Source organism: Manis javanica, chromosome 8 (genome assembly GCF_040802235.1).
Source record: "Manis javanica isolate MJ-LG chromosome 8, MJ_LKY, whole genome shotgun sequence".
In the NCBI taxonomy this organism is placed as follows: domain Eukaryota; kingdom Metazoa; phylum Chordata; class Mammalia; order Pholidota; family Manidae; genus Manis; species Manis javanica.
Genome location: NC_133163.1, coordinates 3,987,901 through 4,002,752, shown reverse-complemented (window position 1 = coordinate 4,002,752; position 14,852 = coordinate 3,987,901). Strand labels below are relative to the sequence as shown.

At 48.3% G+C, this 14,852-nt stretch overlaps 1 protein-coding gene across 1 annotated transcript in view; it reads left to right on the top strand.

Moving 5' to 3' along the window:
- PPP2R5C (protein phosphatase 2 regulatory subunit B'gamma) overlaps positions 1-14,852 on the top strand; it is a 124,203-nt gene that overhangs the window by 6,146 nt on the left and 103,205 nt on the right. The window contains 1 exon segment of the mRNA XM_073241848.1: positions 7,710-7,872. Within this exon segment, the coding sequence (XP_073097949.1) occupies positions 7,710-7,872 (163 nt within the window).

Here is a 14,852-nt window from a genome sequence, read left to right as displayed (position 1 = left end):
TGTAACTTGATTCTTCTTTGCACTTGCCATTATATATTAGAATCTGGAGTTAAGAAATATTTGTTGGTGGATTTTAAAAGTGCTCAGGAAAGAGAGAACTTAGCTTGCTGATTTTTCTGATACTGTAAATTAGAAAAAAAATCCCATGTTAAAGGCTTATTTCTTTATCACTTTTTGATCCTTTCAGTAAATTTCAACACAAGGGTTTTCATTCAGTATAATTTGTTTTAAATAAATGGCATTATACCAAAGCAGAAGATTATGGTGCTTAGGTCTTTTTCTAATGTTCTGTGAAAGTTTTTTAAAAAAAGAGTATTTGGGGGGTTTTGTTTGTTTGCTTTTACATACCCCCAGAAGTCAGTGGTAAAAAGCACAGTCTCATAAGATCTTAACTAAAGCATTTCAAAATAGGATTTCCATTCAAATACAAGGTTTTTAATACCTTCAGTGCTTTTTATTTCTTATTTTAAATTTATTTGCAAAATATATCTCAGTAGAACATTAGAACATACATATAAACATTTTATTTATAAGGTTTATATATATAGAAAGAGAAGTTTTGAGTATGTCTTGTTCTGTGCAAGCAGTGGGGAAGATACAAAAAATGATATTGTCTTCACATGTTAAGAACTTAAGTATTGTCTGTTCCTATGATTTTTGAAGTGTCACACCTGTTGCTTGGGGACATTCAGTAGGCTTGAAGTGACTTGGCTCTGCATTCACTCACACCCTGCAGCCACTGAATCAATGGGACAAGATGAAGCATGTTTCTTATAAAGAGCCCAGAGGAGGAAATCAGATGCTTTAAAGCAACTAAGCAAACACAGGGTCACCGTTATTATTATGGAGTTGCAGAAAGCATGTTGGACCTGGGGTACGTGTTGTAAAGCCAGCAGATAAAATGAGTATGCATTCCTCTCCCATTTCAATAAAAGCTCCGTTACATGATGTATAATTCTAGGAAGAATTCATCAAGTAAATTATATGAAATGACCTGAAGGTTCCCAGTTCATGAAAGAGGCATGGAGTTCCTATGTCAGAGCACCTGCTGAGTGATTGCAGACCCCTAGGCCTGTGTGTAATGGTGGAGAGGAGCTGGCTGAGTCAGTCTGCCACCAACATGAATCATGGCGACATTTTCCTAAGTCACAGGAAAAATTCATCTGAAAGATTTCAGCTATAAAAAGTCTCCAATGTTTCCGTAAGACACTGGGAACCTTCCAAGGTCTGGGCCCAGTGGTGTCTGGTTTGGTGCAGTGTTATAGGTAATTTTCTTGCATGTCCTGTTCAGTATGTTGTATTAAGCAAAGACTTCCCCGGGCCCTGCTTCTTGGTTTGAGAACAGCTGCTGCAGGCAAGTGCTGCTTCCCAAATCCAAACAATACTGTCATGTTAGTTTTCCCCACCTGGGGGAGTGAGAGAACAAGCCTAGGAATTCAACTCTCCGCAGGGAGAATGCTTTAGTACTTTGGGGACGCTGGATTTTCCTTCATCTTAGTATCTTTTTTAAAGATAAGATTTTGCATGACTCTAAAAGGATGTTAGCTCTGACCTAACGCTGCTTTTGCCCAGTGGGAATGTCAAAGTACCTGGTAGCTCTGAGGCATTAGAACTGCGCCATCCAAGATGTTAGCCGTTAGCCACATGTGGCTTTTTAATGACAATTAAATTTTAAAATTCAGTTCCTCAGTCATACTAGCTGCATTTCAAGTGCTCAGGGGCCACATGTAGGTAGTGGCTACCCTACTGGACAGCAGATACGGAACACTTCCCACTTCACAGAAAGCTCTAGTGGATAGCACTGCCTTCGGCACTGGCTGGCTCTTCCAGAGTAATCGTAATGTGAGTGTATTTGACTTTGTTAGCTATCATTCTTCTTAATGAGAGATACCAAATTCAAGATCAACTATAAAGGAAAAGAAGACATAAATTGGCAAAAGAGAAGGAAGTGGATGAAAAGGGAAGGAAGAAGGAGAGAAGAAAACGGAACCCGGCGTGAGGCAGGAAGGAGGCCCGTTCACCGTGTCCACGCCTGAAGCCCTCACTGCCCCTCAGACGGGCCACACCAGCTCCCACAGCCGTGGGCTGCAGACCCAAGGGGAGCAGTGTCCTCGTCTTCTTCTGTAGGCATTTTATCTTTACTTACTTGTTTTGGGATCAAAACACACATGGTTAAAAAATAAACTAGTACAGAAATCTATACTGTTTCACCTAATCCGCTCTCAGCCGTGTGTCACAGCGCAGACCTCTTTCAACTATGCTACTGAGTAGCTCCTTGTCCACAGGGGAAGCAGGGTGCGTGCGCAGCTGGCTCTGGAGCAAGACGCCCTTTTGCTCACGGAGACATTCTCGTTCTCTCCCTCTCCCCACTCTGTGCCCCCCCACCTCCATCTTTCTCTCTCTCCATCTCTGTGCCTCTCTGTCTCTCTTTCTGAGCCATTTCCTCCCTTTACCTTGGCCCATCCCATTTGCTGCAGGCTTCTTTCCAGCTGATTCGGTCATTCACGATCACCCAGCAGGTGCATTCTGAGGTCCTACTGTGTGCTGAGTGCCGTCACTGGTGCTGAGGATTCGCCTCTGCACACACAGTCTGCTACCAGTGCTGGGCACACTACTGTTTCTAAGGGACACTGAAGAGTGTCTCACACTTTGCAGAGCCATGGTTCTGAGGCTTTGGACACCAGAGCACCCTCTGGTCATTGTGATACTGAAATTGTACTCACATTTCCAGACCCCCTGGTGGGGCAGAACCACATCTGGCAGCCCCTGAACTAGAGACCTGGGAGCTGTTCCAGGTGATTGTGGATGGTTCACCAAGGAGATGTAGTAAAGGTGAGGCCTGAATGTGAAGGATCCGGCAGTGCAAAGATCCGGGAAAGGCCATTCCGTTCAGAGGAAGTGGTGGCTGGTGCAAAGGCCCTGAGGCAAAAGTGTCCCCTGGAAAGGCCAGTTTGGCTGAAGAGAAGTGAGGGCGGATCGAGCGGGAGGGATGGAGTCAGAGGTGGGCGCAGCCCCCGGCAGGGTTTTGTATTTTTATTCTAAAGACTATGGGAACCACTGAGGTGTTTGATGAGGGAAGTGAGATGACGTGACATAAGTATTTAAAAAGGTCTCTGCAGCTGCTGTGAAGTAGATAGAGGGGCAAGAACTGAAACGGGGACACTGCTGGGACCAGGTCCTCCCAGATGCCTGGTCTCCTTGTACAGGCAGACGTGGGGCCCTTGCACAGTGGGCCGTGGTTTGTCAGCTGACCACTTGCGTTACAGGCCTGAGCCGAGAGCTGCCTCTGTGGCTTCTGACCCCAGACGGCCAGAATGCAAAGAGCGGTGCTCTGAGGGGCTGGCTTCCACACTCACAGCCTTAGTTTTTCCTAAACAGTATCATTTCTTTCTTCCTCCCCACACCCCCCCGAGGCTGTCAGCGGCCAGCAGGGCTGTCCTGCCGCCACCTGGCGAGGACACTGTTCTCATTCCATTGAGTTGCCTGGGCTCTGAATTCTGTCCCGCTGATCTTCCTGTCTGCCTCTGTGCCGGGACCCCACCGCTCTGATGGAAATGCTCTTTCAAAAGACCTTAGGAAGCATGTGCATATGGGACTTGTTAAGTCTCTGGTACATAGCGGTGGTCACTCGGTCTGTGCATTATAGAACTGCGGACAGGGACGATATTAGAGGACATTGGAGAGTAGAATTCCAGGGTGTGTGGTGCAAGGTGGTATCCGAAGTCGGGGAAGGAGCAGGGTCAGGTCTGTGATCCCAGGAGGCAGCCTGTGCCTCCGCCACAGAGGGTGGGCTCTGTGCGGTGGGAGCACCTGGGGGCTGACCCTGCCCCCCAGAGGCTCAGGGCCGTGGCTGTCCCTCCCAGTGCCTGACCCAGATAAGCTGGGGGCCCCAGGGACCTGAGAGGCTGCGGGGAGAATTCTGGGTGGGCAGCGCCCTCTTTGGGTGCTAACCCTCACGTGTCCACGTCAGGCTGGAGCTGAGGAGAAAGAAGCGTCCAGAGGGGTTCTCCCTGCTCAGTGACCCCAGGCTTGCCTCTCCTCCTCAGGCCCGGCCTGAGTGCCGCTTGCCGGGCCCTCCCTGTGTGGGAGGCCATCAGAGCCCTCGTACGTTTGAGCCAGCAGGTCGGCAGCGTCTCCTCCATCGGGCCACCATCTCTGCCTGTGCCCCAGTTGCTCAGGCCCCTGGCGGGGCCCTGCCTCACCCCAGAACCTGGACTCCAGGTGCTGGTAGTCTGGGTCTTCTCGCTTCCCCCTCAGTCTGGTGGTTTCTCCCGCACCACAGCCTCCCCGCCTCTGTGATGCCGAATCCAGCAGAATCTGGCCCTTGGAGGCGTCCTTCCTCCCAGAAGGCCCTCTCTCCTCCCTTAGACCCAGCGGTTCCCCGCCCCACCCTCCCCGGCCTCGGCCCCTTCACCTCCCCTCAGGTTACCCTCTCTCCGGGGTCTCCCTCACTGGGACCGCAGTGACCATTGGACATGCTGACGTCCAGCTCAAGTCTCAGCACCACCGGGTGGCTGCCAGCCGTGCCAGGCTCTGCGACCCTAGGTGGAAGAGGCAGATGAGGGTAGGCCATGTGCCACTCACATCTGCAGGGCCAATGGATCAGACAGTAGCCAGGGGAGCGGAGACAGAATTCTGGCTGCTGACTGGCAGAGTAAAAAGCGCCGCGATGGAGAACTCGAGCCCCTCATCACGATGCACTGGCATCGCCAGGTCGGACTCGGCGTTGCGCAGCGGAGTGTTTCCCCTGTCTCTCCTCCCGACCTTGGTGACCCATGCTACAATCTGCCTGGCTGCATGCGAAGCCCCGGAGCCCTCGCGGATTCCCCATCTCCCTCATCCCACACGCCCGCTCTGTCAGCTGGCACGCTTGGTTTCACCCCCAGACACGTCCGCTCTGGGCAGCCTCCCGTTTACTGCCCGTGCCCTGGTCCAGGCCAACATTCCATCTCTGACTAGTCAACTAAAACCGCCCTGTGGCCCCCTGGGCTTCCATCCTCTTCAGTCGTTGGTCCACACCAGAGCCAAGGGGCCCTTTAAGAGGGACACCTCCTGGTGGCGCTGCCCAAGCCCTTCCACATGATTTCCAGTTGCCCTTCAGGTAGAGGTCAGACTATTTCACCCACGCTGGTCACTCTGAGGGCACCTGCGGCCGCTGCACCCCCATCCGGTGCTTGCCTCCCTCTCTGTGCTGTGGCCTGAGGTATGCCAACCCCAGGCCCACCCCCGCCTCACACCCACACTGCTCCTCTCCCGTGGGTGTCCACGTGTCCTCAGAGGAGCCTGCCCGACCTGCCTTGCTGGCTCCTGGGGCTCCTGCAGGGACTGGGCAGCCCAGCATTCTTTATGGAACTGGACAGTGTGGTCTCCAAGCCAGACGGGCCCTGCCTTCCTGGAGCCGATTCCTTGTCGGGAAAGACATCCATCTTGTAACAGACAAGTGACTGCAAAGTTACAGCCGTGACGGTTACAGAAGAGGCACGGGGCTAACAGCATGCATCAGGACACGGAGCTGACGGGGGGCTGCTGTGAAGGCCTCACTAGGAGCTGAAACCGGGGGCAGGAGAGCAGAGCAGGCGCAGAGGCCAGGCGGAAGGGAGAGGATGCCAGGCCCAGCAGAGGGAGCTTGTGACCAGAGCATGGGGGGGCCTTGTAGACCACCGTTAAGCCAAGGGCTGAGAATCCTAGGAAGTCACTGGGGCGGGCCAGCCTGCTGTGCTGGGGCTGGGCCTTCTGTGGCAGCTCCCTCTGCCTGCCCTCGGAGGGTGCTCTGGGGGGAGGCCTGGCCAGCACGGCCTGCAGGAGAGGAGGCAGCAGGTCTTCAGAGTAACTTCCTGTCTTCTCAGACATTAGAAGCCCTACCTCGGTGTCCACCTGCTGGGCGCACCAGTACCCATGGGTCTGCTTGTTTGGTGAGTCACCAGATCACCCGGTCCTGCTGTCAGGAGCTTTATGGCGTGAGATGTGCAGCCCCACCTGTCAGTAGGAGCAGCAGAGGGGCTGTTTTGTGTATGTGCCTAGCTGCTCATCAAGGTCATTATGTGCATAGCGTTGGATTTTGGCAGTGTAGAAAGATAAAATGATGTCAACTTCAATCTACGGACACATGCATACACTTAACATTTCAAACAAGTATATTCCTGGGAGGAGCTGTTTGTGACTGAGACGTCAATGCCAGCATTTCCTGGGGATATCTGGAGAAAGCCGAGCAGAAACCTAACTTAGGGAATTCTGTGGAGGAGTTATGGATGGGGTTTTTTAAGGAAGAAAGACCCTTGAGCAGGTGGAAAAGGTGACAAATGTCAAGCGCAAAGGCCAAGAAAACTGCACACCGTGGGAGGGAAGGGAATGCAGACCCTCGTCCCCAGCTCAGATCTCTGCACGGGCTGTCTAGCACCTTGGAAAAGTCCTCCCGAGAGTTCTTAAGCACCTTATTGAAAAATAAAGTCACTCTTACCTCTTAGTAAAAATTCCATTCCAGGATGAGAGCCAGTAGTTGGAGGCTCGAGGTGATGTGTCTGCTCTCATTGGTCCCCTGTGACTGGAAGAAGCTTGGCAGATTTGTGTTTCTAGGACAAGTGTGATAGGCTTTTTTAAAGCACGTGTGCTGATACAGCCTCATTTCTTTGGGTATATTGGAGACTGTGCAAGAGTGAGTACAATGACCAGAGATCTGGAGGGTCCGCACTTGAGCTGCCAGCCACCACTGGGGAAGCACAGCTGAGGTCCATGAGGCTCCCTGGCCAGCTCATCCCCTTAGGCCTGGACAGGTGACAGGGACACTGCTGAATGTGCCCGCAGCTCTCGTCTACCGCTGAGTGTTGTGCTGCACCTTCTCACCCTGCATCAGCCCAGTTGTTTTGTGCAGTCTGGAGATGAATGCCAGGATAGAAGCCTGAAGAGGCTCAGAAAAAGCGCATTAATGTAGCCCGCACTGACGTGGCGAGCTAGCAGGGAAAGCTGTCACTCCACGAGGTGTCCAACTCGACTACTGCTGCTATGCAAACGACCACAAAGTCAGTGGCTTAAAAGGAGACAAATTTATTGTCGTACAGTTGTGGAAGTCAGAAGTCTGAAGTGAGCCGAAGCTAAGGTACCTTCTGGAGGCTCGGAGGAGAATCGGTTTCCTGGCCTTTCCAGCTTCTAGAGGCTGCCTGCACTCCTTGGCTTGCAGCCTCTCCTCCGCCCGCAGAGCCAGCAGCGTGGCATCCTCCAGTCTTTCTCCTGCTCTCTGACTGTGCCTTGTCGTCTCATTACCTACTCTTGTAAAGACCCATGTGATCACACAGCACCCAGCCTGATAGCCGAGAATCAGCTGCCGCCACGGCAGCCTTAACCTCATCGTATCTGCTTTTTTGTCAAGTAAGGAAGCATATTCACAGGTTCCAGGGATGGGATGTGAACGTCTTTGGAGGGTCATTATCATCACCTACTTATGTAGCAGCCTATATGGTGAGTATTTAGAAGTCACAAGTTGGAAGGGAGACCCAAGAAATGAGGAGTATCTGTGAATGTCCTGACATCTAGCATTACGGCAGGTGGGACGTGCCTCAGACTCCAGCCTCCGTAAGGAGTGTGTTGTGTACAGCGGAGTGGAGGAGACTGTCCCCGAGTGCAACTCTCACGTCTGCCTCACCCATACCCTAAGTGTGCTCTAAAACGTGACCATGATGTCATTCACGTGTTTTTTGTTTTTATTTTTGCAACAGCTTTCCAGCAGGAAAAACAGCCTGACTGCTGCTCCATCTGCAGTACCTGCTAAAATAAAAGTGCCCGTCCTTCAGCCCATAGTGAAGAAAGACAAACGGCCAAACTCCTCCAGGCTCAACGCCAGCAGTAACAGAGAGCTGCAAAAATTGCCATCCTTAAAAGGTAACTTTTGTTACTTGTGTCTTACAAGTTAAAGTTTGCCTGCTGGGGGCAGAAGTAATGTTTTGATGGTGTGTTAGCTCTTGATACCTTCCCTGGGCTCATCTCTCTTACGACTGAGTTTTTTGAAATTGAATGCCACTAACTTACCCAACTAGTATTTCAAATTCTGGAGCTTTTTAAGATGAAAATGTAATCATGGACATATTATAGGTGTAATGCATTAAAAAAAAAAAACAGAGGAAGAGAGGAAAGGCTTTGTCTTTTCATGTTAATTGTAATTAAACCAGTTTTCCTCTGCTTCTGTCATCTGTGGTGGAGCTCCAGCAATTCACGGGAGAGTAAGTGTGAAATCCGCAGCAGAACCTTGCCATTTGCGGGTGTCAGGGAGTGTGGACTGCAGCCACGGCCCTTTGTGGACCTCTTTGGCAGCACGTAGGAATGGCGGTGTCTGCCCAGGGGGGTCCTGTCTGAGAGTAGCCGGGAAGCAGTGCTCTTTGCTTCGAATTTCCTCCGGAATGGCACCATCGCCCCTTTCCATCTGAGGGTGTTCAATCCCTAAGAGCACTTCTCTAGGAAATCCTGAGTTGAGGTACATAAAACCTGATCAAGAAAAATAGGGCAAGGACGCCAAAGTCAAATATGAATCAATATTTACTAAAATATAAGACTAGTATAATAAATAAAATATCAGACATGTTTTATACCTTAAGTTCGTAACAGTGGGTCTTTACGGTTAATTCTCATTGCATGTGATCCAAGAGCAGAAAGCTTATCATCTTCCTAGGGGTGTTCTTGTGCCAGAGCTCATGCAGGTGTGGCAGGCGTGTGCGCAGGAGATGGAGGAGTGGGTACCGGGAAACAGTTGCAGATTCGTGGGTGCACTTCCTGCCCTGTGCTTGCTGAGAAGCCAGCCCTCTGCCCACTGCAGTTTACAGAGCTTGTATCCATCTGGCGTATATTTGGTTTAGTTTTGTAGCAGATAATATGCATACTAAGTTATTTTGGGAGGGCTAAATCGATGGAGCACAGGAGATTTTTGGGACAGTGGAACTATTCTGTATGACACCCTGATAGTGACTATACGGCACCTTGCCCTTGTCAAATCCCATAGAAGGTACAACCCAAAGAGTGACCCCTGACATGAACTGTGGTCTTTAAGTCACTGTATCAGTATTGGTTCATCGGTTGTAACGGATGTCCTCTGCTATTGCAAGATGTTAGCAATGGAGGAAGGGGGGGGTCGGTTGTAATATGGGAATTCTCTGTGCTTTGTATTCAATGTCTTTGTTAGTCTAAAAATTAAAGTCATTGATTTAAAGAAATAGTAACAGTAGGCAGTGCTGCTGCGGCTGTGCTCAGGTGCCTCCACCTGCGGGCGTTTGAGTGCCAATCTTTCCAACTCCTCACAGCCGTGTTACTGTTGTGTTCTGCCGGTGGTCATTTCCATTCATCCACTTATTTATCACGTTGCCTTCCTTCCTTTTGGCATCTCAGACTTTCTGCATCTCAGACTCTCTGTCTGGGATCATCATCGTCTGTTTGAATACATTATTTAGAATTTTCTTTAATGAGTGTCTACTGGTGGCAAAGTGTTTATTTATCTGGAAAATGTCTTTATTTTTGCCCTGGCCCTTGAAAGACAGCCTCTGAGCATAAACCTGTAGGCTGTTTTCCTTCAGTACCTTGAGGATCAGCGTTTTACTGCCTTTGACTCCCATTTGCATCAAGGAGCCACAGTCTTTCTTTGAAGGTATTGTTTGCGATTTCTCACCACTTCCCTGATTTTTGTCTGATGTTGATTTTTCAGTGTGTGGGTCTCCTTTCTGCCAGTCTGTTTGGGCTTCGTCTTGCATGTGTGGATCGCTGTATTTCCTCCGTTTGGGAAAGTTCCCAGCCTGGATTTTTTCAGTTGTTCCATTTTGTTTCTTTTCTTTCTTCAGCCCTAATCAGACATGTACTGGACGTTTTCATTTACTGCCTGTCTTTTTTAATCCTCACCTGTAATTTTCAACCTTTTTGTGACTTACACCATGCCACATTCCCATCAGAGAGTCCCACGTTATTCATAGCAAAGGACCAGTTTTCTTTTTCTTAATTTCAACCCATCATGGACTAATACTTTCATAAAATGCAGTAAAAATAAATTACTGCAAAAATGAAATATAAAATAAAGCCGTAAACTTTTATTGTGCCAGTAGACAAAAAATTGCTTTTTTAAATAACTGTCAAAATTTCTAAACACTATGCTCAATTTCTGTTAATTTCTTTGAGAATTTTCAGGTTTATCTAATGTGTATTAAACCATCTGTGTGCTTTGAATTTCAGATGTACTTTTTCATTTATGGAAGTTCTATTTTTAATCTACAGTGTGATTTTTAGTATTTTCCTGTTCTTTTGCAAATACGCTCAAACTTGTCATTTCTTTAAGTGTAGTAAGCACTGCTGTATAGTCTGTGTCCGAGAATAACGAACTGAAGTCTTGTCACATGTTGCTGATGATGTCTGATTTCCTTGTGTACCTGACTGTTTTTTAGTGTATGCTGCTCATTGTACTCAAATGTTTGAAATAAACTGAAACCTAAAATGCAAGTCACAGTAGGGATTTGTTTTCGCTTCTGCCGGACACCTGGGGTCACTACCTGTCTAGGAGTATCATAAGCCACAACTCCGGTTTGTGACTTGTTAAATTAGCCAAGCCGGTTGTCTATAAACTATGCCCCTTAATCCCTGCAGTTCCTGTAATTAGAAACCTTTTTTGGATGGAATACATCAGAAGTGATGCTGTGTAACTCAGAAGATTGTGTCATTATTGTGGTAGATGCTTACTATCTGGTGACTGTCAGAAGGGATGCTAAATTTTACCACTGTACAAGGGTGCAGACAGGTTGATTTCTCCATTATCTGATGACGTCGCCCTTTGCAACTCAAAAAGTAGTGGTAATCTGCAAGGTGCATTTTGGCATCCTGCCATTGTCTGTTTCCCACCAACCATATGCTAATACTTTACATACCACTTGATAGTCCTTGCCGACTCAGTAGTTCCCCGAGAGATATCAACATTAAGTCTGACATTCTTCTCAAAAGCAGAGCTGTTTTTTACCAACTGGAGATATTTGGTTACCTTGACATATAACTCCTACTGGAAAGTCAGGGTAAGCTTAATTCTCTGCCTTTTAGTTACCAATTTCCCTCAAATGATGAAAACTAAAAAATTTTTTCCTGGCTTTTTCATTATTATGGACTCATGTATTTTATTGATTTCAGTGTGTTTTAATCTACTAAAATGATTCTTTCTGGTCTACAGATTAATCATTTTAACCATTGGATACCCTTTGGGCCAGTGCCTGTGTATTTTCTGACATGGCCCCATTTATTTTTGATTCCTTGATTTCTAACACAGTAAGGTGTCCCCTGGCTCGTTTTGTACCTTCCTTGCCCCAGACTTGGAATCAGCTATTTTTTTCAAAGAACCCTGATTCCTTTCAGTGAAGAATGATATTAGAGAGCAAAACCTGGGAACTGGGGCTGATCATTACTACCGAACTGATTTTGCTTGTAAGTGCTTTCACTGGAAGAAGCTAGAATATAAATCATATTGGTATTTTCAGTTCAACTTTACCATTATAGTGTTTTCAGTTGTCTTGAATTTTTATAGCTTTATCTATTTTACATCGAAAATCTTGATTTCTAGCATCACATTGACCATTGACAACAACAATATCCATGTTATTACAAACAGCAGGAACTGTGAATTGGCTCATTTAATTGCAAAAACAGCTTTTAGTGTTTTTACCTGGATCCCGTCTTTAAAATATCCAGGAAGGATTGGCATCCTTAGAATGTATCTCATCTGAGTGTGTGCTATGGCAAGCCCGCCTTTGTTTCCTCCTTCCTTCAAAGAGAGGGCTTTGAAGTCTCTCTCATGTGAGTTTTACACATTTCTGATCATGTTTATGCCCATCTATTCTATTATTACTCTTGTAATTGGGATCTTCTCTTCTACTACGTCTTCTAGATAGCTGCTCGTTGTTTACCTGAAGGCTGTGGGTTTCTGGGCCTCGCTTTCCCATCCTGCTCCCCCCGCCCCCCGGGATTATCTTACTGTTTATAGTAGCTTTCTAGTTGGCACTTTGGGCTGTTCCAGGTATTTAATTGGATCTGCACATAAGGATAATCTCATCTCTTTGTCCCTAATTCTTTGACCTCCAGTACCTTCCTCTTGAGTTGGCTGAAAATTCCAGGAAGATGTTACATGTGGTGGTGTGAGTGGACGTATTTGTCTTGTTCCTGACCCTACTGGAGACAGAAGCATGATTTTTCACAACCATTTACTATTCCACTCTGTGCTGACCCCAGGTTTTCAGGTGTTAAAACTGTTCTGTAATGTAAATCTTTTGTTCACATCTTTGAACCTTTTCTTAAGCTTGATTCGAGGAAAGGAAGTACCGGATTGAAGTACACGTTTTCAAAAGCCCTTTATAGACACTCTGCAGAGAGGCTCCGTGTACATTTCTACCCAGAGCTTAGGAGGCTCCCGTCCCCTTGCACCTTCCCAATACCGGCATCACATACAAGCTTTCGTCATTTGTTAAGTGGAAAATACTATTTCCTATCTTTATTTATTTAGCAGTGAGGCTGAATGTAGTCTTCAGGCCCAGTTCATCAAAGATTTTTCTGAATTAGTGCCTTCACTTAATATTTTTGGTCTGGAAGGTAGAAGCGTTCAATGTTAAGTGAAGAGACCAATTTTTTTAAGTGACTTACAGGAAGAATAAATTAATCATGGACTTTGTTTCTTGAGGCCTTTCTCCCTAATTTAGAAAAGGCAGGCATGGGAGAAGTCAAAGTTATCATTAAACAGCTAGTAAACAACCACTGGAGACCTTGGGGTAGAAATTTAGAGTTGCTAAGTAGTTGTCCCTTTGCAAAAGAAGTTGTTTCATTGTTCGGAGAATTTATATGAATTTTTAAAAATTGGCTTTTGAATGGCAGTTAAAATTTTACATTTCTTGCCTCCTTTTGTGAAAATATTTCAACCTCAGTCAGAGAAATTTATTTCTGACAACTGGAAGTTTTGCCATACAAGCAGATCCTTTTTACTACTTACAGGTGAATTTTGCATCTATTTAAAGGAGCTTTGCCTCTTCCCGCTAGTGGAAGAATAGCAAGTGGAACGTGAGGAGCTTCGGGGTGCCCGCTCTAGTTCTCCTGGGATGGGAGGCTCTGCTCTCGTCAGTCTTGTCTCCCATTGCACGCTTTGATGTCCTGATTGCCCACAATAATAGAGGGAACAGCTCCAGGCTTGGTGAGGTGTCCATCGCCAGCAAATATTTACTGACCATCTGGCTTATCTGGAGCGCAGGGAGGGGGTCAAGACCGTGACAGTGACCAACGGTAGCTCTTGCCCCCAGGGAGCCAACAGATCTAGAACCACCCGGGTGTTCTGACTCCGGCCCCTCTGGGCTGGGTTCTGCCAGCAGCAGGGCCGAGTGCCATTGCCATGTTGAACTGAGACCTGACCCCAGGTCAGCCAGCCTCCAGGGCACTCACTCCGGGGCCACCTCTGGCCCACCTGTCAGTCATACTCTGCAGGCCCCCCTTGGGCAGAACCTGGGGGTTTGATTTCATCTGACAGCAGTAACCTCACATTTAATGTTTAGCTCAGGCCATCCCCAAACCTCACTGGACCTCTCCCAGAGCCTTACTTTCAGCTCATTATCTCTCACGCACGTGGAACGTGCACACGCATGCACAGGCCATTCCGTGGATGTTCCCGTCTCTGTCCAGTCCCTCCTAGCCCTGGAGGCCTGGGTTTCCTCCTCCACATGCTGCCTTCCTGGAGGCGGCCACCATATCCTGCCAGTTCTCCTCCGGTGCTGTCTGAGCCACCTGGATCAAGCCCGCCTTATCTTTCCTTTTTTAGTTCTGATAAAATATACATAGCATAATATTTATCAGTTTAACTGCTCGTAAGTATACCGTTGGGTGGCATTAAATACATTCACGGTGCTGTGTTCCTGTCACCACCACCTGTTCATCAACAAAACCCTGCCCCAGTTAAACTCTGCCCCCCTCTCCCTGCCCCCATCACCAGCTGCCACCGTTCCACCTCCTGACCCTGATTTCAGCTCCTCCAGGGACCTCAGATAAGTGGATTCATACAGGATCTGTCCTTCTGTGACTGGCTTATCTCGCTTAGCATGATGGCCTCGTGGTCCCTCCATGTGGTAGCCTGTGACACGATGTCTTCCTTTTTAAGGCTGAATAGTATTCCATTGTGTGGAGAACACCACAGTTTGTGGTTCATTCGTCTGTCCTTGACCCTCAGGTTGCAGGTGCTGGACACGTTACTTCATTCACCGCCTGTGTCGCTCTTGTGCGGTGGCCCTGCAGGCAGAGGCGGTTTGCCTGTCTGCTTGTGGCGCCCAGGCCAGCATCTGCCAAGGATCCAGAACACACACTTGCTGAAGGAGCGCAGAGCTGTCAGGTCCCTGCCCGCTCTCCCTCGCCCCTGCCCCTTCCGTCCCCCGGACTGTGTGGCGGCGCCTCTCGTGAGGCCAGGCTCTTCCTTGTGAACAAGGGCTGTTAGAATAGGCACGGGGGTGCCCTTCAGTGCATCCCGTGTGCTCTGCATGCTTCGTGTGGGTGACCGGCCTCCTCAGAGCAGGGAGAGGTGTAAGGACCTGCTTGGCTGCAAAGGCTGCAGGCACAGCTGTGGGGAGACCTAAGGCTGCTCAGCATGGAGCTGCTCCGCCCTCCGTGCACCTCCACTGGCCCGTCCTGGGCGTAAGCTTGGCGCCCTCCGAATCACTCACACGACTCACTCAGATCAGGGCAACAAGTGCCTGTCCCTTTGTCCTTGCTGTTGGCAGCAGAAGCTCCCTGGCAGCCTTTGAGCACAGCCGGGTGCCAGCTACCTTTGATCTGCTGAAGGAAAGGTCTATTTTAAACTGTAAATGAAGCCAAAATTTTTAGGTTAG